General features: G+C 35.1%; 1 protein-coding gene across 2 annotated transcripts; it reads right to left on the reverse strand.

Moving 5' to 3' along the window:
- Positions 1–3,050: 3,050 nt before the first annotated feature.
- Positions 3,051–22,415, reverse strand: LOC131145028 (large ribosomal subunit protein mL101 (rPPR4)). 2 transcript variants are annotated; one of them, XM_058094054.1, is made up of 2 exons: positions 21,988–22,415; positions 3,051–4,607 (listed from the first exon to the last, which is right to left on the reverse strand). In XM_058094054.1, the coding sequence occupies exons 1-2, from the start codon at positions 22,213–22,215 to the stop codon at positions 3,363–3,365; spliced, it is 1,473 nt and encodes a 490-aa protein (XP_057950037.1). In that variant the 5' UTR covers positions 22,216–22,415; the 3' UTR covers positions 3,051–3,362. The 2 variants fall into 2 exon arrangements, with proteins under 2 accessions (XP_057950037.1, XP_057950038.1); XM_058094055.1 differs by having other exon boundaries at positions 3,051–4,600; positions 21,983–22,412.
- Between the last annotated feature and the right edge of the window lie 614 nt (positions 22,416–23,029).

Genomic DNA, 23,029 nt, shown 5'->3' on the forward strand with positions numbered 1-23,029 from the left:
CTAACTTGGGGCACAATCAATCCAACAGGCAGAAGCTAGGCGACCCAATTGACAATAATAAGCGTTGAAGTGAAATGAAATGATGGAGCCAACTAATTGTATTAACTATTGAACTCTACAAACATACATATACATACGTAGAGAGAGAGAGAGAGAGTGCTGGTGGTGGTGGTGGCTGTGGCGGCCATGGTCATAGGCATTAATTAAAAGATGGGGGAGATAGGGAGAGGTGGAGTCTGCTGTAATTGTCCAAGCGTGGGAGCATATATGGGAAGAAGAAGAAGAAGTTGATGCAATAAATGTGTGGCCATTATTATTCCATGTCATTCCATGATTTGTCCTTTCATAAGCCCATTTCCATTTATACTTTATTTTAATTTTGTTCCTATATTTAATCTATTTTAAATTTATTAAAAAATAAAAATATATTATAAAGAGGCAATTTTGTTCATATAATAAAAAAATTGATATTATTTATTTATGCAAATAATTTTACATTTTAAATTATTATAAAAAATGACACCTTACTAATTTTTATATATATGAAAGTTAGAAAAGGGAGAGAGAGAAAGAGGCCAAGAGGCCCCGCTGGGGGAGGGGGCTGCCGGGCTAGGGGAAGGGAGTCTTGCTTTTTATATGGAAATTAATATTTGAAAAGTTAATTTGAGTTTAAATTTTTTTTTTTTTTCTGTTAAAATCAACTATTGAAAATTTGATTCAGTTTATTTTCGTAATTTTTTATCTAACTATCTTATAATTGCATTAATTTTATTTTAATTTAAATATTTTTATTAAAAAAAAAAAAAAAAGCTTCACATTAAAGTATGGTAAAATATGCATTTTGGGTCCGAGTCTTCTGGCTTGACGCCCCCACCCTCCTAGGCCCATGCTCAATGGTCGCCTTGGATACTTAATTCTGACGGAAACATAAAATTTTGATTTGCATAAATTGTACAAATATAAAATGATATTATAGTAAATTTCTATCAAGTTCATCCTCCAAACCAAATTCATACTTCCAAACTTTAATTTACAATTATTAATATATAAAAATTTCACAATTAACTAATTATTAATTAATAATTTTAAATATTTCTCTACTAATTACCATTTAGCATCTTAAGATACACTTGCATCAACCATGCACTACAGAAATTACTAATTAACAATTTCAAACATTTCTTTACTGATTACCATTTAGCATCTTAAAACATCCCTCCTAAGGAAAAAAAATTTCAGTCCAACAACAACTTAAAATGTTTCATAGTTAGATGAGGAGTATAGTTAAGAGACACAAATATTCAATTAAATTACCAAAACAGAGAGAGAGAGAGAGAGAGAGAGAGAGAGAGAGAGAGAGAGAGAGAGAGAGAGAGAGAATTTATTTAATTATATTTAAAAAAAAAAACATATCATATATTCGCCTGCCTATATGCAATAACTAACATGTATCAAATTGAACAACAAATTGCCCTTATTGGTAAATCCCGTTTGGTAGTTTCCTTTCATGAACTCAATTTGCTGTACTCTGCATCTATGACATTAAAGATGTAATTACTTCAAAAGAAAAAAATTATTGATTGATAGTAATATATAATATACATTGCTCTCAAGAGATATTCCAATAATTAGATTATGAGAACCCCCAAATAACTTAAAACAGGAACGTTTGCTATCATTGTTAAAAATTAGAAGCTAAAAACTAAAAAACTAGCAATTTATTTGGTCAACATTTATAAAACTAATACAAATTAAAAACTTAATTAAAAAACATTCATTTGTATTTAAATTAAATAATATTATAAAAATATGATTAACAAAATAAGAGTAAAAATAATACACATTAAAAAATTACTATGATAAAATAAAATTTATTATAATTATTTTACTTTCAAATTATATTTTACAATAAAATTTTATTAAACTTGATAATTAAAAAATAATAAAATATTTTGGGATTGATTTTATTTTTTTTTTTTGAATTTATATGTATTTTTCTTTTAATTATATTTAAATTCATATGATCAATTAATTTTAATTTTAATTTCAAAAGTGTACAAAATGAATATTAAAATTTCTAGCAACAAATTGCGAAAACAATTGAAAATCATATATAAAAAAAACTGATTTTTAATTTTTTGGAAAATAACTAAAAACCATCAACATAAGTAAAAAACTAACAACATAAACAAATGCATGTTTATAATATGATTCTTCACAGCAGAAAAATAGAAACAAAAAACAGCAATGATACAAAATAGGCCTATGAAAGAGGCAAAAAGGAAGAATCTAAACTGTTTTAAATAATTTCTCCAGGCAATCCTGTACCCCGTCTCTCGTCAAGATTTGAACTTACAAAGCCTCCAAACTCGGGAACTATGTGACCTCTCTTTCAAGATTTAAACTTTAAACTTCTGGCATGAACACAACTCATTCGCAAATTGTTAAAGCATCCACTTGAAACTTCTTTCTAACATAATGCTAGAGCCTATTTAGGAATAGAAATCTGAATTGTGGCACAATTTGGCCCTCATACCTAAACTAACAGTCTGCTCTATTCCTGATAGACAATGCAATCCGAAGCTTCCAACCCACTCAGTTGGCAGAAAGTATTGTTTTAGTTGTGGATCAAGGAGAACCAGCATTCAAAGTCCAAACTACAAACTAACATCAAAGATGCACTACAGAAATTTTGATCATATAAGGAAGGTTAAGCACTCCTTCATGAGAAGCAAAAGACCCAATGGCCAAACAAAATTGGACAAGGACTTCTACATTTAATATCTAAGCTACTTAGGAGTACTATCATGTGGGTAAATCCTACTCAGGTATATGTACGTCCAGAAAAGCAATACTTCACCAGATCTAGGCCAAGCTTTTATCTCGTTTGGCAGCACAGCAGGCATATAGCACATGTTAACCAAGCACTGCTTTTAAATTTTATGCAGCAACCAAGCATTCCACCAAAAGAGCCTAGGTTTTATCCAGATCCCATGCCTTGCAATACAAGGAGCCACTGATTAAGCCTAAACCCCCAGACAGATAACCTATAGGCAGTCAAAGCATATTTATGAAAAATGTACCCGTACAAACTAAGCAGCACGAGGAATGGTCTTCTAGAGGTAACATGCTTGTCAACTCAAGACCCAAAAAAGTACAAATGGGAGGCATAATAGGGCAGGATCAAAACTTGCATTAAAAAACCACTTTTAACACGAGAACTTTGAGAAAAAATGAGCAGTGAATAATTTTCACCCACTCCATGCTTACTACCTCAAACAATCTGTGAACTTCCTCACTGACTTCTACATTCTCCATCTTCAGCCTGCGACGCATTATGGGGCCTGTCTGGTGAATAATTTTCACTCCATGCACACCATATCAAGCAATTTGTCAACTTCCTCACTGACCTCTACATTCTCCATCTTCAGCCTGCGACGCATTATGGGGCTTGTCCTCCCAGCGGCAGCATATGTTCTTATCAGCGATTCAAAAACTTCCACCTCTAGGATGTCCATAACTGTTTTCAAATTCTCCACAAAACCTTCTGCACCCTCCACGTCCTTCTCTTGTTCAAAATGCTTCATCAGAGTCTCAATAATCTCAGGTGATGGTACCCACTTTCCACCATCTGAGGTGCCACAAGAGATTGCATTTGCAACACAATCAACTGCCGAATTAATTTCTTCATTTCTCAAATGATAATCCAAAAAGATCTCCCAAGTTTTAGCATTAGGCTTGGCCCCACTCCTCCGGGCCTGCTCCCTCAGCTTCTCAGCCATCTCTAACAAACCGTCTTTTGCATAAGCTCCAATGAGGACATTGACAATCCGAATATCATATGTTGAGTACCCAGATAGCCATTCCCTGAAACATTTCTCAGCACCTGGTAAATCCTTCAAGTTAACCAACACCTGGATCATATTCAAATAGCTTATGTTTGCAGTTTTAGGGAAAGCCAGCCTCAAAGAACGCCATACTCGATAAACTTCAAGCAAATTCCCTGTTCGCCCATACAACGTAATTAGGAACTGGAAAGCAGAAAGATCACAGCATGCATTTTTCTTCTCCAGTTCCTTGAGTGCCTTTTCTGCCTTCTCAAACAAGCCAGCATCAACATAAATTGATGCTAAATTACTGTACGTTGTCCAATCCCCAGCAACTCGGCCATCCCTCTTCATCTCTTCAATAACCCTCTCAACTCCAGAAATATCATTGACGGCGGCAAGAGACCTCATCCAGATATTGTAAGTGAAGGTGTCCAGCATGACATCACATGCTTTCATTTCTTGTATGACAGATGGGATCCTCTCTGGCTGGCCAATTTTTGTGTAGAGGGTCATGAGGCTGTTATAAGGCATGGAGCTTAAAGCAAGCTTGAGTTCTTTCATCTTTTCCATTACAGCTTCTGCTTTTTCAGTCATTAATTCTTTGCAATAGCAGTTGAGAAGTGCCCCATACGTGAGATGGTTCTTTGATGTTTCAGGAAGATCAATAAAGTAATTTTCTGAATCAACGATTCCTCGAGTTTTTGCAACAAGGTCAAGATGAATTGCTTGGTCACTGACTGTCTTGTTCATGCCTCTTCTTCCCATTGCTTCTGAAAGCTGTATACCAACAAACTTAGTATAGAAAATTACAGTATAGATTAATTTACCCACTAAAATAGAAAAAAAAAAAAAAAAAGTAAAACTTTACAAGGGGAACTGCCATCATAAGAAAGCATCAGGAAAAAAGCTAGAGAAAGGCTGAATGAGCAACCCAACTTCACTAAAAAATTAGAAACTAAGCCTAGTTTAGAAGAACCGCATTAGAGTCCGAAGGTTTTAGGATAAGCAGGAATAAGAAAAAATAAATAAAATGCAATTTCAGTTACATAAGGAGTAATGGAGAGAAGATTGAACTGATAACCAAGAAATTATTAGCAAAAATAGATTTCAATATCTTGGATATATTATGCAAGCGGAAGGAGAAATTGAAGATGTAATACACAGAATTAAAGTAGGTAAGGTAAAATGGAGGAGTGCGTTAGGCATGTTGTGTGCTCATAGAATACCCTTTTAAATTAAAATAAAAGTTTTATAAGACAACTCTAAGGCCAGCTATGTTTTACAGTTCAGAATGTTAGACAACTAAAAACACATACAACAAATAAAAGTTGTCAAAATGTGAGTGTTAAGGTGGATGAATAGTATAACATTAAAAGATAACCAAACGAACATATATGCAATGTTTAAGCATAGCACCAGACGAAGACATGATAAGGAAAGGGGGGGGGGGGGTGTTAACTTAGATGGATTGGGCATTTGAAATGCGAGCCTAAAATAGAGCACCTATGAGGAGGAGTGAGTGAGTTATTGTTTCTATCATGAAAAGGGGTAGGATATATCTAAAATAACTTAGAATGAGATAGTGAGAAAGGATTTAATAGACAGCCTTAACCCAGTACAAGAAAATGTTCTCGATCGGGTGAATTGAAGAAAAAGAATTCATGTAGCCGACTCCACCTAGTGGGATTTAAAACTTATTGTTTTCGTAGATTTCAATATCTTGGATATATTATGCAAGCGAAGGAGAAATTGAAGATGTAATACACAAAATTAAAGCAGGTAAGGTAAAATGGAGGAGTGCGTTAGGCATGTTGTATGCTCATAGAATACCCTTTTAAATTAAAATAAAAGTTTTATAAGACAACTCTAAGGCCAGCTATGTTTTATAGTTTAGAATGTTAGACAACTAAAAACATGTACAACCATAAAAGTTGTCAAAATGTGAGTGTTAAGGTGGATGAGTAGTATAACATTAAAAGATAACCTAAGGAACGAACGTATATGCAATGTTTAGGCATAGCACCAAATGAAGACAAGATAAAAGAGGGGGGGGGTGACTTAGATGGTTTGGGCATTTGAAATGCGGGCCTAGTAGAGCACCTATGAGGAGTGCGTGAGTGAGTTATTGTTTCTTTCATGAAAAAGGGTAGGATAGATCTAAAATAACTTAGAATGAGGTAGTGAGAAAGGATTTAATAGCCAGCCCTTAACCCAGTACAAGAAAATACTCTCGACCGAGTGAATTGAAGAAAAAGAATTCATGTAGCCGACTCCACCTAGTGGGATTTAAGGCTTATTGTTTTTATAGATTTCAATATCTTGGATATATTATGTAAGCGGAAGGAGAAATTGAAGATGTAACACATAGAATTAAAGCAGGTAAGGTAAAATGGAGGAGTGTGTTAGGCATGTTGTATGCTCATAGAATACCCTTTTAAATTAAAATAAAAGTTTTATAAGACAACTCTAAGGCCAGCTATGTTTTATAGTTTAGAATGTTAGACAACTAAAAACATGTACAACAAATAAAAGTTGTCAAAATGTGAGTGTTAAGGTGGATGAGTAGTATAACATTAAAAGATAACCTAAGGAACAAACATATATGCAATGTTTAGGCATAGCACCAGATGAAGACAAGATAAAAGGCGGGGGGGGGTTGACTTAGATGGTTTGGGCATTTGAAATGCGGGCCTAATAGAGCACCTATGAGGAGTGAGTGAGTGAGTTATTGTCTCTATCATGAAATGGGGTAGGATAGATCTAAAATAACTTAGAATGAGGTAGTGAGAAAGGATTTAATATCCAGCCCTTAACCCTGTACAGGAAAATGCTCTCGACCGGGTGAATTGAAGAAAAAGAATTCATGTAGCTGACTCCACCTAGTGGGATTTAAGGCTCATTGTTTTCGTAGATTTCAATATCTTGGATATATTATGCAAGTGGAAGGAGAAATTGAAGATGTAATACATAGAATTAAAGCAGGTAAGGTAAAATGGAGGAGTGTGTTAGGCATGTTGTATGCTCATAGAATACTCTTTTAAATTAAAATAAAAGTTTTATAAGACAACTCTAAGGCCAGCTATGTTTTATAGTTTAGAATGTTAGACAACTAAAAACATGTACAACAAATAAAAGTTATCAAAATGTGAGTGTTAAGGAGGATGAATAGTATAACACTAAAAGATAACCTAAGGAACGAACATATATGCAATGTTTAGGCATAGCACCCGATGAAGACAAGATAAGAGAGGGGGGGGGGGTTGGGTTGACTTAGATGGTTTGGGCATTTGAAATGCGGGCCTAGTAGAGCACCTATGAGGAGTGAGTGAGTTATTGTTTCTATCATGAAAAAGGGTAGGATAGATCTAAAATAACTTAGAATGAGGTAGTGAGAAAGGATTTAATAGTCAGCCCTTAACCTAGTACAGGAAAATGTTCTCGACCGGGTGAATTGAAGAAAAAAAATTCATGTAGCCGACTCCATCTAGTGGGATTTAAGGCTTATTGTTTTCGTTGTTTGTTGTTGGTTCACACAAATCAATGATCATTGCAAAGTAGATGACGTCCAAATTAACTGCAATCCATTGATATTGATATGCAAGTGGAAGGAGAAATTGAAGATGTAATACATAGAATTAAAGCAGGTAAGGTAAAATGGAGGAGTGTGTTAGGCATGTTGTACGCTCATAGAATACTCTTTTAAATTAAAATAAAAGTTTTATAAGACAACTCTAAGGCCAGCTATGTTTTATAGTTTAGAATGTTAGACAACTAAAAACATGTACAACAAATAAAAGTTATCAAAATGTGAGTGTTAAGGAGGATGAATAGTATAACACTAAAAGATAACCTAAGGAACGAACATATATGCAATGTTTAGGCATAGCACCCGATGAAGACAAGATAAGAGAGGGGGGGGGGGGTTGGGTTGACTTAGATGGTTTGGGCATTTGAAATGCGGGCCTAGTAGAGCACCTATGAGGAGTGAGTGAGTTATTGTTTCTATCATGAAAAAGGGTAGGATAGATCTAAAATAACTTAGAATGAGGTAATGAGAAAGGATTTAATAGTCAGCCCTTAACCTAGTACAGGAAAATGTTCTCGACTGGGTGAATTGAAGAAAAAAAATTCATGTAGCCGACTCCATCTAGTGGGATTTAAGGCTTATTATTTTCGTTGTTTGTTGTTGGTTCACACAAATCAATGATCATTGCAAAGTAGATGACGTCCAAATTAACTGCAATCCATTGATATTGATATGCAAGTGGAAGGAGAAATTGAAGATGTAATACATAGAATTAAAGCAGGTAAGGTAAAATGGAGGAGTGTGTTAGGCATGTTGTATGCTCATAGAATACTCTTTTAAATTAAAATGAAAGTTTTATAAGACAACTCTAAGGCCAGCTATGTTTTATAGTTTAGAATGTTAGACAACTAAAAACATGTACAACAAATAAAAGTTATCAAAATGTGAGTGTTAAGGAGGATGAATAGTATAACACTAAAAGATAACCTAAGGAACGAACATATATGCAATGTTTAGGCATAGCACCCGATGAAGACAAGATAAGAGAGGGGGGGGGGGGGGTTGGGTTGACGTAGATGGTTTGGGCATTTGAAATGCGGGCCTAGTAGAGCACCTATGAGGAGTGAGTGAGTTATTGTTTCTATCATGAAAAAGGGTAGGATAGATCTAAAATAACTTAGAATGAGGTAGTGAGAAAGGATTTAATAGTCAGCCCTTAACCTAGTACAGGAAAATGTTCTCGACGGGGTGAATTGAAGAAAAAAAATTCATGTAGCCGACTCCATCTAGTGGGATTTAAGGCTTATTGTTTTCGTTGTTTGTTGTTGGTTCACACAACTCAATGATCATTGCAAAGTAGATGACGTCCAAATTAACTGCAATCCATTGATATTGAAGAGTACATGTTGATCATGGAATGAAATAGTTGTTTGTTGTTGGTTCATACAAATCAATGATCATTGCAAAGTAGATGACGTCCAAATTAACTGCAATCCATTGATATTGAATAGTATATGTTGATCATGGAATTAAATAACAATCTTAAAATGCTTGGTTTTTCAATGTGGCTAAAACCAAACAGGCTTACAAATCCCAAATAACTTTAAGATATGACCAGCAACTCCCTCATATTTAGTTGTATCGCTATATAACAAAAATAGAGAAGACCTAGAACCAACATGCGATGAACTCAGAACCAAAAGCATTTTATTAGGTAATGACACATCTAGTTTGCCCATAGAACCCTTTCATAAATGCAATCTCCATTCACAATGTAGTTCAAATCTATTTGATGCATTCAATTATAGACCCCATGCACAATGTCAAATGATTTAATGCCTTCAATTCTACACCCCATGCACAATGTCAAATGATGCCAATATAAAACGAACTGCAATTACTCTACAAAGCGCAAAGGGAACTAACAAACTCAACAGAGCCCAAAGGATAGAACACAGGAACATCAAGACAGACAAACAGCAATAGAATTTTAGTGATACTGTGTTAGATGATGTGCATCAGTTTGTTTAATGCGGTCAAAACAAAAATGTAAGCTAAAAAATATTTGTTACAGATTAAAGTAATCATTATGTATTATTGTATCCAACAATAATTAATTGTGATGCAGGCTTTACATCTCTCATTTGATTGGATTTTTTTTTTTGACTCCCAAATGGCTGAAGTAGGCAGTGAAACCATTTCCAGTCACTCATGCACTTGCTTTTTCCATGTGAAAAACACTTACTGAGTACATTTCATTGTGCAACCTGCCTAAAAACCCACTAAACTATGCATTAGAGTGCAATTTTCTCAAGAGGAATTTTTGTCGTAAAAAATATACAGGAAATGCAAACATTAACATTAGTGTTAGATTTCATTGCCCAGAGGTTTTTCAACATACTTCAGAAGCGACAGAGTACTCACTATGATACAACCACCATATTGAACATATTCAATTAACATAAATGAAATTCACAAATTAGCTAATAATAGTTATCATGCAAATATAATTAATTCAGATATTAAATGCAAAAAAAATTATTGCAGCTAATATCTTAGTTGAAATTTGCAAAAAATCTCAACAGTACAAAAATTATCATTCATAACTATCTTGTAAGAATCTTTATCTTCATAAAGGAAGGGAGATCTATCTATTAAGAGAAATTTCAATTTGAGTTTTGAATCTCAAATTCCAATTTCAAGGAAAATTTGTTCCATAGTCAAAAAAATATTCTGAAAATTTGAGATTCTAGTAAATTTTGATAACCATTTAGTGGAAATTTTGCAAGAAAAAATTGATGGCCATTCTGATTTCCTGGGTCAGAAAGTGAAAGTTTTGACAATTACATGGAAATTTAAGAACATGAAACATAGTATAAACCATTACACATTGCGTCAATACAAGGCACCATTGCACCAATGTAGAAAGCAATAACTGGAGATGTGCAGCATCACAACAGAACTAGATGAACAGGATGGGATGGGCTACGGTATGATGCTGAAAATAATTATGAGGTAAGGAAGATGCATTTTGGAGGGAGGCACTTTATGATGACAATGACATGTTTGACGCCAATGTCAATGCCAATCAAAGGGAAGAAGCTGGGCAATGTATTACAAGACTTACAAGTAGGGGTGGCAAAACGGGTTCAAGGGCCGGGTCCGAGCAGGTCGTAAACAGGTCGGGTCATAAACGGGTCGAGATTAACCTGGTCACAACCAGGTAAACCCTAACCCACCCGTTTATTAAACAATCGGGTCACGGGTTACCCATTTAAAAATATAATTTATTTATTTTCAAAAATTTTAAACATTTCATATTTTTTTTAAAAAAAAAGAACCCATCTGAAGAAGCACCCAATCAAATCAAATCAAGCGGCAGAGATCTACTGCTTCAACACTCAATAGAGCCATCAACAAATCAAGCAGCCGAGATCTACTGCTTGACACTCAACAGAACCATCAAGGAGACCGCAACTCGAGTATACCTACAATCCTACATCTAAAAAAAACAAATCAATCACAGATCTACTACTTCAACAAAACCATCAAGGAGACCAAGAGTGACGCGCCGATGGCAGCTCCAGAGATCGCCGTGGAGTACGCGGATCCAGTCTCTATCGACGGCGTCAAGGCCAAAGTTGGAGCATCAATGTCTTGCACCGACGCTATAGTCGCTAAGATTAGAACAGCTGCGGAGAAGAGAACAGCAACGACCTTCATTGTGTTTCTCTGATTGGACATCTAGGCGGAGAATAAGGAAATTCGAGGACGGCGTCGAGGCCGTAGTCAGAGCATCGATGTCTTGCACCGACGCTACAGCAGCGAAGATTAGAACAACTGCGACGAAGAGAATGGCGATGGCCTTCATTGTGCTTCTCTGATCGGAGATCTAGGCGGAGAAGGAAATTCGGAGGGTTGGGGGAAATATTAGAGTTCGAGAGTTGCAGAGAAGGGGAAGCAATGGGAATTTAGAAATTATTGGATTCAAGTGACCCAACCCGAACCCGAGTTGACCCGTTTATAAACGGGAGCATCACAGGTTGACCCGTTTATAAACGGGTTGACTTGCCTAAACCCAAACCCGTTTTAAATGGAAGGGTCACGGGTCACCCGTTGGGTTTCGACCCATTTCCCCACCCCTACTTACAAGGTTACAACTACTAAGGTACCAATAGAATAGGTAAAGGTGAACAACTTTCAAACTATGCTAGGAGAACTGAGTTAGTATAGCCTATGGTCTGCTCAGATGAAGAAAATCATGGCCAATGAGGTAATTGGTTTGAAGAGTGTGTAGATAAAAAAAAGACGTGCAAAACCTCATTCTACTGAATGGACTAAAGTTTCCATCAGTGCATTTGTTTGAGAAGGCACTAACGGAGTACAAAATTAATCAAGGCAAGGATATCAAATGGATGAATAACAACAGCGATACAATGATAGTTTTTTAAAAAAAAATACGAAAAAGTTGGTTGGACAGCATATGGTAGGAAACTCAATGTTGAGAACATCTTTTAGAGAAAGTCTTATAATCTTAAGTTCCTAACCATCAATACGCTAAAGCACATACGAAAACTTGAGTTAAATCTAGCAGGTTGGTAGATAAGTTGATGAAGAGGTTTAGATATAATCCAAGAGAGCTACTGAAGTCAATCGAGCAACATGGCAATAGTCAGTAGAAGATTGATGCATCCAAAGACTAAGTATATAGAGCTACAAAGTCGACAATTACCGAGTCTTTTCACAACTACAAAGAGCACCGAGGGTGTGCATCCTGTAGGACTATGCTAAGACACAGACCAATATCACCTAGAAAGTGGAACATTCTTGTTCATGGAATGGTAACCGGAGCATGCAGTAATGGCATATGCTCTAAAATGTGGGATGTTAGGGGCATACTTATTTAGATATATTGGTGAAAAAGGTGTAATGGCACTTCTATATTGTGGAGAGGATGTTGAGCTGTTTCTAAATCTAGAAGAGATTTTCTGTCATGGAATAGGTTAATAATGACAGAAATAGAATTAAAATGAGATGACTCCCCACTTTTACTAGTAAAAAGTTCAGTTATGTGAAAGACATTGAAATAAAGCTTTGGATCATTAGATTTAGCATTCTAGAACAAAATTATACCATGTTTTGGAATGTTTGTATCAATACATAGTTTGCCAGGGTGTTAGTGTTTGCTGGTAACTATGACACAGAATAATAGGCATAGTTGCATCATTATTAAGGTACATGGGTTAGTACCAAACAGTCATGCAGTCTTCAAAGAATGTACCTCTAATCCACAGCCATGACTAAAGCGAGTATGGAGGGCTCTAGACCCCTAGCAGGTTTGATTGCTCTTTCCTCAAGGGGCCTTTTAAAGATATTTTTTATTTGCAATGTGATTGACAACATGTATCCACTGCTTTTTCTGTAGTTGAAGAAACTAAGGATACATGGAAATAACAACAAACCAAGTCTTAAGTACCACTAGGTGAGAACCCTTTTCTACCAATTTACAAAATCATGGGCAATTTCCTTCGAGAAAGAGAATGTACAATCAGAGCAAGGATACTAAATCCTCAAAAAGAAAGAAAAAAAAATCAATGAACAAAAAGGAAAAAAATAAAAATAAAAATAAAATAAAATAAGAAATTATCCAAGAAAGCACCTCTTTAAACAGAAATTATTCTCACTGGTACACTATTTAACATTTGTTGCTCATGCTCAAACCATTTGAGTCACCCCTCCATATCTTCTAGAGGAGCTGTACGTAACTTACTACAACTATGTTCATTTCTTAATTTATCTTTTAACGTTATATCACTCATCGACCTTAGTATTCTCATCTCAACATCTTTCACTTTTGGGATATGTTATTTCTTAGTTGCCCAACATTCTGATCTATATTACATAGCTGGTCTTACAGCCACAATATCAAACTTCCCTTTAGATTTTAAGGGTATTATACGATCACATACCACACCCGAAACACTTCTCCATTTTACACAACCTGCTTTAACTCTCCTTTAGTTGCATTATAGATCCAAGATATTGAAATCTACTAGTGTTGTTGATTACTTGACCATCAAGTTTAATCTTAATCTTTTCTCCAATATTCATCCTACTATGACTAAAATTACATTTCATATATTATTTCTTAATTCTACTAATCTTAAAACCTCTAGATTCTAAAGTTTCTCTCCATAATTTTAACTTAGATTCTACTTCACCCCAAGTTTCATCAATCAAGACATTATCATCTACAAACAACATACATCACAAAATCTACTTTTGGATGCTCATAGTAAGTTCATCCATCACTAGAGCAAAAAGATAAGGGCTCAAAGCAAATCCTTGATGTAAACCTATTATGATTGGAAATGCCCTAGCTTCTCCACCTATAGTCCTACATAGGGTGCAAATATCTAAATTTGATATTTTTAGATACTTTTCAGACCTTTTGCCAATACTAAGTAGCAGTCAAAAATTTCTAGTCATTACTCCGTCATATATACCCTTAATGACATCGGTACACCTATTACATACGCTTTTTTTTTCCCCTAAAACCCACCATAGAACTTTCCTAGGTACCGTATCATATACTTTCTCTAAGATAATAAAAATCATATGCAAGTCCCTCTTCTTTTCACTAAACTTTTCCATTAATCTTCTTAAATGACATACAAATTCTATAATAGATCTCCCAAGCATAAAATCAAATTGATTTTCTAAGACTCGTTTTTAACCCTACGGCTCGTTTGGTTCAGCATAATAGTCATTCATTGGAATAAGATGGAATATAGTTTAAAATTTAGAAATCAAGGGAATAGTTATTCCTTGTATATTCCCAATCATTTCATTCAACATGAAATATGAAAGGAATAGACATCCCCCTGATGAAATTTGGGAATAGTTATTCCTTATCTATTCCTTATTATGGACTCATAAAATATTTCACATTATTATTTTCTTTATAATAACGACATAATTTCTTGTATAACTAATTATAACTAACCTAGTAAAACTAATCTATTCCTGGAAATACATATTCTGCAAATTAAACATAATCTTAATCTTTGCTCAACTACACTTTCCACAGTTTTATTGCATGACTCATAAGCTTAATCCCATGATATTTATTAAAATTTTGACAAAAAAGTGTATAGATACCCTTTTTTAAGAAAGTGTGGATGGTTTATGGTTGATTATGGATGTGTAACGTGGGTGACAGGGATCGTTATGCCAGTTCCCATTAGAGACTTAAGAGGTAATCGGATAGATATCTTCTTTCAAAAGGAATACGCTAATGAAATAAGGGGATTTAGAAGAAGGGAATCGTAGAATGAGAGAGAAGAGAGACAAGTGAAAATACGTAGATTAGAAGATGGTAGATTAAAGACAAAGGAAGATAAAGTAAGAGAAGAAGAGAGGGATAAAAGGCAATGTACATATTTAGCATTGGGCTTGTATTATATGTTAATTTGATTGAAAGGTCCTTTATATGATAGTTTGCACACCATTTTATGCCCATATCCTAGTCAACTCCAAGGGTTACGAAACCGTCCCTATAATTACTCCAAAATCTTTGCTAAACTAAACAATCATACGCTTGAAAGTCTACCTAACAATAAAAGGCCCTTACCTTTTTAATGTTGAATTTATTGTAGTTGACAATCCATAACTCTTCATCAAGGACTCCTTCCTTCTAGAAGCTTTGAATTGATCAAAATCCTATGCTTAGGTATGTCAATTGAGGTCATGCAAGTTTTCTCCTAGGACAACCCTTTCTATCCTAACGACATTTGGCTTGCCAAAAAATAGACAATTCCACATTTTAATTCCTCAAGCTACTAACTTGCCTGGTCAATATTTGACTTGTGATCACCTGCTAATGTTTGACTTGTGATTCATTTTGGCGATCCTCCAATTAGCCACTAGGGCAACTAGGCAACAAATGGTTCACTTCACCTAGGTGGCAAATGGTTTGCATTGCTTGGGCAATTGCCTTATGCCCAGGCAATGTTCGTCATGTGCCTTGTCTAGGCGATTTCCCTTGTCGCTTCGATTATAATCATATTCCAAAAGGGTGCACAAACATTGCGCAAACATTTCACATATCTATACTCCCCTAGCCTCCCAAACATGGAGTTACAAGAAATCCTATAGTTAACGGGTAATCCAAACTAAAATGGAATTCCCTGATTCAGGCTCTTTATTACAGTTGAATTTTGATTATTTTCTTCATTCTTGGGTGAGCTTTATTTGGTAAAATCTCTATGCCAACTTCATTGGCAACCTAATTGACAAATTAAGACGAGAATGCATGGCTCGCCTTAGTTTTTCATTGTTCCCATAAATCTTTATTAAGCTTTTGAATTGAGACGACCCTTTGTAAGCGAATGTGGTCTAGGTGTATGAACTCGAATAAGGTGAGGGATTCCTTAGGTCACCTATTTTTACTTTTAAGTCCTCCTTTTAGGACTTAAAAAGATTCGTCTTATAAAAGAGTGAATCAAGAATGATAAGAGAAGAACAGGAAGGGTTTAAATAGAACAATGACGCAAAAATTAAGAGCATACCAAAAACTTCAATGCTTTAAACTCTAAAAATCACAAAGGACGTGACTCGTGAGCACAATAGACATAGCGCATGGCATGTTGCTTTGAGTCAAGGGATTAGGTGGCCAATCTGGACACATACTAGAACCATGGCCACAAGATTTAAGTAATGCATAAGCAAAAAAGGCGGTTATTGGGGCATTGATTTGCGCAATCTTAGTGTGCTACCCCATAAAGATGCAAAGTTTCTTGAAAAAGAAAAATAAATGGTAGGTTCCCTCACCTAAGCCCCATCTGCTCAAGCAAGGATCACCCATAAAGTAGAAAAAAACACAAAGATGGCAAGAAGAGTGGGCAGCTGAAGGAGTCCCTCACCTTGTTTGAGTTTGTACAGCTAGGCTGCATTCACTTACAAAGGTTCACCTTGGTCTAGAAGTCAAATAAAGACTTTTGGAAACAACAAGAAACTGAGGCAAGCCATGCATTAATCGCCTTAAACTGTCACTTAGGTTGCCTATGAATTTGACCTAGAGATTTACCAAATCAGGCTCACTCAAGAAAGAAGGAAATAATTGAAAGATGTTGTAACAAAGAATCCGAATCGAGGAATTCCATTTTAATTTGGATTATCTGTTAACTACAGGGTAATTTAATAATTTGCTGCATTTAAGAGCTAATATCGGGGGATTTCTTGTAACTCCAGGTTTGAATTGGAAGATAGAGGGCATACTTACGAAAATGTTTATGCAATCTTCATGCACCCTCTCAAAATATGATCATAAACCAAGCGACAAAGGAAGTTGTCCAAGTAAGGCACATGATGAACATCACACAATTGCCCAAGTGATGGGAACCACTTGTCGCCTAGTTGCCCAAGTGAGGCAAACCATTTGTTATCTAGTTGCCCTAGCAACTAAATGAATGGTTGCATGAACGAGGCGCAAGTCAAGCATCAGCAAGCAAGGCACAAGTCAAATATCGACTAGGCAAGGTAGTCATTTGAGGAATTAAAATGTGGAATCACCTAGGTTTTGCAAGCCAAATGTCGCCAAGATAGATAGGGTTGACCTAGGAGAAAACTTGCATAACCTTAATTGATAATCCTAAGCATGGTTTTCTTATTAATTCAAAGCTTCTAGAAGGAAGGAGTCATTGATGAAGAATTATGCATAATCAACAACAACTACTACCAACATTTTATTAGTAGGGAGTCTTTCAAGCATATGATTGACGATTGTTTAGTTCAGCAAAGAGTTTGGAGTAATTATGGAACTGTTTTGTAACTCTTCAAGTTGACTGGGAGATGGGTATAAATATATGCGCCTTGTAAAGGGCATTTCGATCAATTTACATGTCATACAATAGCCCATTGCTAAACAAGTCCAATGCCTTTTATCCTTCTCTTCTTCTCTTGCTTTATCTCTCTCTTTCTTTAATCTACCCTCTTTTGTCCTTTTCTCCCTTATTTTAATTTAAGTCCTTTCACCCCCCTTTCTATTCCCTCCTACGATTTTCTACAATTTCTATGATTCTCTTCTCCCAGTCTTCTTATTTCGTTAAGGTATTGCTTCTGAAATAAGATATCTATCCCAAAACCTCTTATGGGCACTAGCATAACATTCCCTTTCATCCACATTATACATCCATAATCAACCACAAACCATCCACACCATTTTAAAAGGGATTTTGTAAACATTTCTGATGTTGGTCCTAACCAAAAGCACAATTGTTGTCTCTTTTCTAATAGGCAAAGGGACGTAGTGCTTGATTTTGATGAGTTGATGGTTGTCCACTTCATTATGATTTGAATTTTTAAATTTTATGAACTGTAGGCTATGTTTGTTGACAAACTAGCGTAGCCCTTGAAATGCTTTATTATCCATTGACTAAGCTCCATTCATCCTAAAAGTTTACTTCGCAGCATCTGAGCAGCTTTCTTACTCTCCTGTGTTTTCTCCCATCTATAGAGAGATCAGGCTGTGTCATCAACTATCCGGTCTCTCTTCCGCATGAGTTCTTATTATTTTGACATTTGTATTTTTTCTGTTGTTTAGATTCATTTGATTGGGTCTCTACAAGTCTTCTCATTTTTGGAAATTCACAGTGATTTTGGACAATCTAAGATATTTGTATTTGATATGCACCTATTGACTTCAGATGACAGATTTGGACTATTCTGCATAAGAAGTTTATTTCTGCTTTAGTCCACCAAGCCTGTTAGGTGGGGCCCAATTGGTGGGTGTAACAATGCATCACACTATTCTGGACACACAGAACATTAAAAAAAAACAAAAGACAAAGCTTTGTTTGACCACCTCAGTTCTCACCTATAAAATCATTAGTGTTAATCCAGTTATGGATCATAAACTAGGTAAAGGCCTTGATTTTAGAAGGAATCTTTGGAAAATGATCACAACTAAACAGATGAGTTAAATAAATTTTTTTTTTTATTTTAAAGATCTCCAAGAAAAAAAATCCTAAAGCATCCAAGGTTGAAAAGACTCCAAACCTTTCAAATGTCTCCAAAAGAAGAAATTTCAAGAACTTTCATTCCCATTAAAGTGAAAAACCCCATAGACGAGCATTGACACAATTTCCCAATTCATGAAGAAAATCCCAATTTCAACCCATTTCCCAAATGAAACATACCAAAGGAATGAAAAGATGTATGAACTTGAGAAATGCATTTCCAAGCCCTTGCATAAGTGTCAGTGGTGACATTTGTAGCATCCAAACCATTGGGAAGGACTTCATAGTCCATACATAATGTGGATCACCCAATGCAAAGGGACTCCTCAAGACTTCAAAGGAGGAGAACATTTACCACCAATGCATTGTTTTAAAAGGCTAAGGCATAAGGTGAGGCATTTTAGACCTTATGAGTGGGGGCATAAGCCTTAAGGCATTGAGGTGCAACCCTTTGAGAATTCAATTTTTAGATAAAAAAATATGTACATAAATTACACATTTTTAAAACAAATAAAAAATTAAAAAAATTACAAATAAAATGTACAAAATCATTATAATCTACAAACTATCTTTTGGCCATTCAAAAATTCTAACTTGAATTCATTAAACAATCATATCAAGAAACAGTTATAAAATTATAAAGATCAAATTATTTTCAAGATCCATGATGCATCAATCGACTATTTTGCAAATGTTGAGTCTCAAGACTTAAAGAGGTCAGCTCATAATAGGACATTCCTTTCACATAAACATGTGGTTAAAATATTTTAGCCAAATATAACTTAAGATTCACAAACCAAAATGCATAATCCTCACCTAAAAAGGCACAAAAAGCATGCCTTCTGTACAAATGTGAAAGCCTTAGTGTATAATGTGTTCGGCTTTTTCGGATTTGGTATTCTAAACTGACTTTCAAGGAGTATTAGCCATTCATCATCTTGAGGGAAGCCTCAAATAGAGCCTTTTAAAATACACCACCAAAGCAATATATTTATCGCCTATATTTCTCAATTCCAACCCCCCTCACCAAATTTGACTCTTAAGGGGACATTTACTAAAATTAAGAACACTGAATTCATTTACGATTCTGAACCAATTTTTAATTTCAACTTCATCCCGTCACTAAATGTGAATACTGATTTGTTTTAACTGTTTGGCATATAATTTTTGAATATGTGCTATTTTCCAATTTATAATCTAAACTGCACAGAGTAAAATAAAAATAATACATAATTGCACAAATCAAAGTATTTGATTTAATATAAATAATATTTTTCAAGAAAAATATTTATTTAATAATTGAAATTCTGAATAAAAAAATACAATTTTTTGTTAAAAATATATATTTATTTTAGTTTCAACAAAATTTCAAGTAATGTATCATCACTAACAGATGTTATATTGTCATAACTCTAGCCTACACAAACACACATTAGGTTTTATGAATTTTGAAATAGAAAGGTCAAAGCTGCTAATTAATTTCTTTATTTATCTAATTATTTTTTGCAGTTAAGAAGCAGCTCATATTCCTAATTAGGTTGTGATGAGGATTGATGGTGGCTAGTCTGACAATGGATGGCGAGCTATTTTTACAATGGGAAGTTGTTAGAAAAACTAATTAAAAATTCAATACGCCACAAACGGTAGCGACAATGGATGGTGCACTATTTTTGCAATGGGAAGTTGTTAGAAAACCTAATTAAAAATTCAATATGCCACAAACAGTAGCGACAATGGATAATGCACTATTTTTACAATGGGAAGTTGTTAGAAAAACTAAATAAAAATTCAATATGCCACAATTAAGAAGAAGCAATGCACATACCAAAAAGGGAAGCTAGTGCACATTGTCAGGGAGGAAACAGCTGGAGAGAGTGCTGGATGGGCAGCAGCTGTGGCCTTTCAGCAGTGTGAATTGTGGAAGGGAGATTGGGTTCCATTTGAGTGTTGGACATTTTGCCATTTTTAATTTTACAAGGGCAAAAATGGAAAAGTGGCCTCTGAATTTTTCTTTTGTTGAATTAGACATTGGTGGAAAAGGATTCATGCAGCCAACCCCACCTAGTGGGGCTTAACGCTTGGTTTGTTGTTGTTGTGTTGAATCAGACATTCGAATAAGTCTGATTTGGTCAAACCAATTCAAAAAAACTTATGATATGCCACCAAATGCCTTTGATATCTAACCAGTTCATTAAATAAGTGAACCAATTTAGACACCCCTCCAGTCAGAAGCAATTCAAATCAAATAGACGCCCTCTCAGCGTCTCCCACCTCCCATCTCCAACCACAAAAAATACCAACAACCAGCACAGAATATTAAATAAAAACAAAGATAATCTTAAGGAACTAAAGACAAACAAGCCTGAAGTAAGCTAATAAAAATTATAAAATCCCCGCCCAAAAAAAAACACTCTAAACAACTAGATCCCTAAAAGACAACACTTGAGGGTTAAAATCTTAACAGAAAACGTATGCAAGAGGACACTTTTGGACCACACAACTGACCATCATAAAAAATCAGATAAAACAGCCTCATTTAAACTAATACCCACCAATCCACTCTTGATAAGCTAATCATAGACCCTAAAATCCTCTAAATACTTGATTGAAAAACAAAAGGGACAGTGTATCACTACATCTAAAACACCCCAATAAGCTCTACACCAGGACTTCAAAAAGCAAAGGCCACTGAAGGTTCACACATGAACTGACCCCAAGACCCCCACTCAACCTATTAGAAAGCACCTTAACCAGAAACTAGCAAACACCAATCACTATAATCTTGCATCTTGTCACCAGAAATCACCTTAGCCAGAATCCAGTAAATGCTAGTTACTAGAATCTCAAAACGCTTTTTGCCATAAAGAATCCATTTTATTTATCAGAAGTGTGAAATATGATCATCAGCATAGTATTTTTTTTTTTTTTTTGTGGGAAGCATATCAACTTTAAATTATTGAAATCTTGCTATAAATTATACCATTGATAGTTCTGTATTCAATTTTTTAAATTGGAATACATATCAATTTTAAATTTGTAGAACTGTCGGGCCATTGAGTACTATGGATCCATAACATCAGTAAAATCAAGAAGACACTCGCTGTCACTGGTAACACCATTACTGCCAATCAGGGATATCACAGCCAAATTGGACTCGGAGATATCACACCCAAATTGGACTCTGAGGCACAAGATTTTTTATAAAGTCTTATTTGTTATCATTTTCCATAAAACTTAATATCAACACAGAGAAAATCAATGAAGAGCCTAGTTCGTCCGAATTGGGTATGATAAATTTTTCTTATGGTCGCATTTTAGCATAAACAATTGCAACTTGCTGAGTTTGTACAGTGGGTTCAAAAATGAGAACTAAAACAAGTATCAAACAAGTACTGAGCCAATGCCATACTCTGAACAAGCACCTAACACGCCCAGTGTATACGAACAGACAACCGTCTTTATGGTCAAATGCCGGAAGTAGCTTATTCCCATTTCCTAAAGCATTTCAAAACAAGAATGAATGCAAAAAATAACACACTTGAGTCTGCATCCATATCAAGATATGAGCAAATAGAACAGTCGAAGCATAAAAGAATCTACAGCTGTACCTGACCTTAAGAGCAGGGTAAAATCTGTTGCGCTGGCGAAGCTTCTTGATGGAGTCGCCAACCTCCCATTTGTAGACTCTTTTGGAGCTTTTGAGAAAGTCATTCAACTGCCGTCGAACGCTCACCTCTGAACTTCCTTCCTTGAAGAGCTTCTTGTACAAGGCTTCTTCCAAATACTTCTTCGAGCGTTTCGCGACGCTCTTGCTACGCCCCCACTGCTCCATCACCGCCATGCTAGATAACAGTTCCAATTAGGGTCCCTATTTGACTGTTAGAATCTGGAAGATCCGAAAAGAAACCAAATGCTGTTGATTTAGAAGAAGAAGACGATGATTAAGCAGGATTAACACACATTTGAAACCCTAGGAGGCTGTATTCGAGGGAAAATGAAAAGAAATGAACCGGGCATACGAGTTTCAGAGTTTGAGACCGTATGCGAGTCGGTTGAACCGGTTTCTGCAAGCAGAGCTCTAAAGATGGGCCGTTCTGTTAGTAAAGGCTACTGAATTGCCATTGGCCCACGGCTCACAAAGGAAAAAGCCTGAGCCCTTTGGGCCAATTAAACTGGATCTACATAAGCAGCCCATTTTTACACGCATCCATTCTAGTTCTCCTTGCATGTGCATCCCAATATTTGAGTTTAAAATCTCCAATATAATTATCTCATAAATAAGTACTCAAATTCATGAACATTGAGATCTAATATAGTAAATAAGAATTTCTTTTTACTTTCTGAATTTGAATTTATATAATTTTTTTAAAAAATATTATACTATGTGTTATTTAATTTTAAATAAATTTAAAATCTAAGATCTAAAAATCATCCCTAAATATAAGGTTAGATAATATATTCTTTGTTGTTAGCTTGGGAGTTTAGAGGGTACATAAGGGTCCTTTAATTATGAAAACAAAAATTATTTTGTTTTAATTTTAAAAAAATTATAAAAAAATTTCAACTTATTTTAAAATTTTTTAATATTTTAATTGAAAATGAAAATAAAAAATTTGTTTATACATTTGGAGTCATGAATTTTTGGCTTAAGTTTA

This window comes from Malania oleifera, chromosome 12 (assembly GCF_029873635.1).
Source record: "Malania oleifera isolate guangnan ecotype guangnan chromosome 12, ASM2987363v1, whole genome shotgun sequence".
In the NCBI taxonomy this organism is placed as follows: Eukaryota; Viridiplantae; Streptophyta; class Magnoliopsida; order Santalales; family Ximeniaceae; genus Malania; species Malania oleifera.

Coding starts and splice junctions, on each gene's coding strand:
- LOC131145028 (XM_058094054.1), bottom strand. CDS start 22,215: ATGGCGGTGATGGAGCAGTGGGGGCGTAGCAAGAGCGTCGCGAAACGC. Junction 4,608..21,987: donor GATTTTACCCTGCTCTTAAG/GTCAGGTACAGC, acceptor GTTGGTATACAG/CTTTCAGAAGCAATGGGAAG.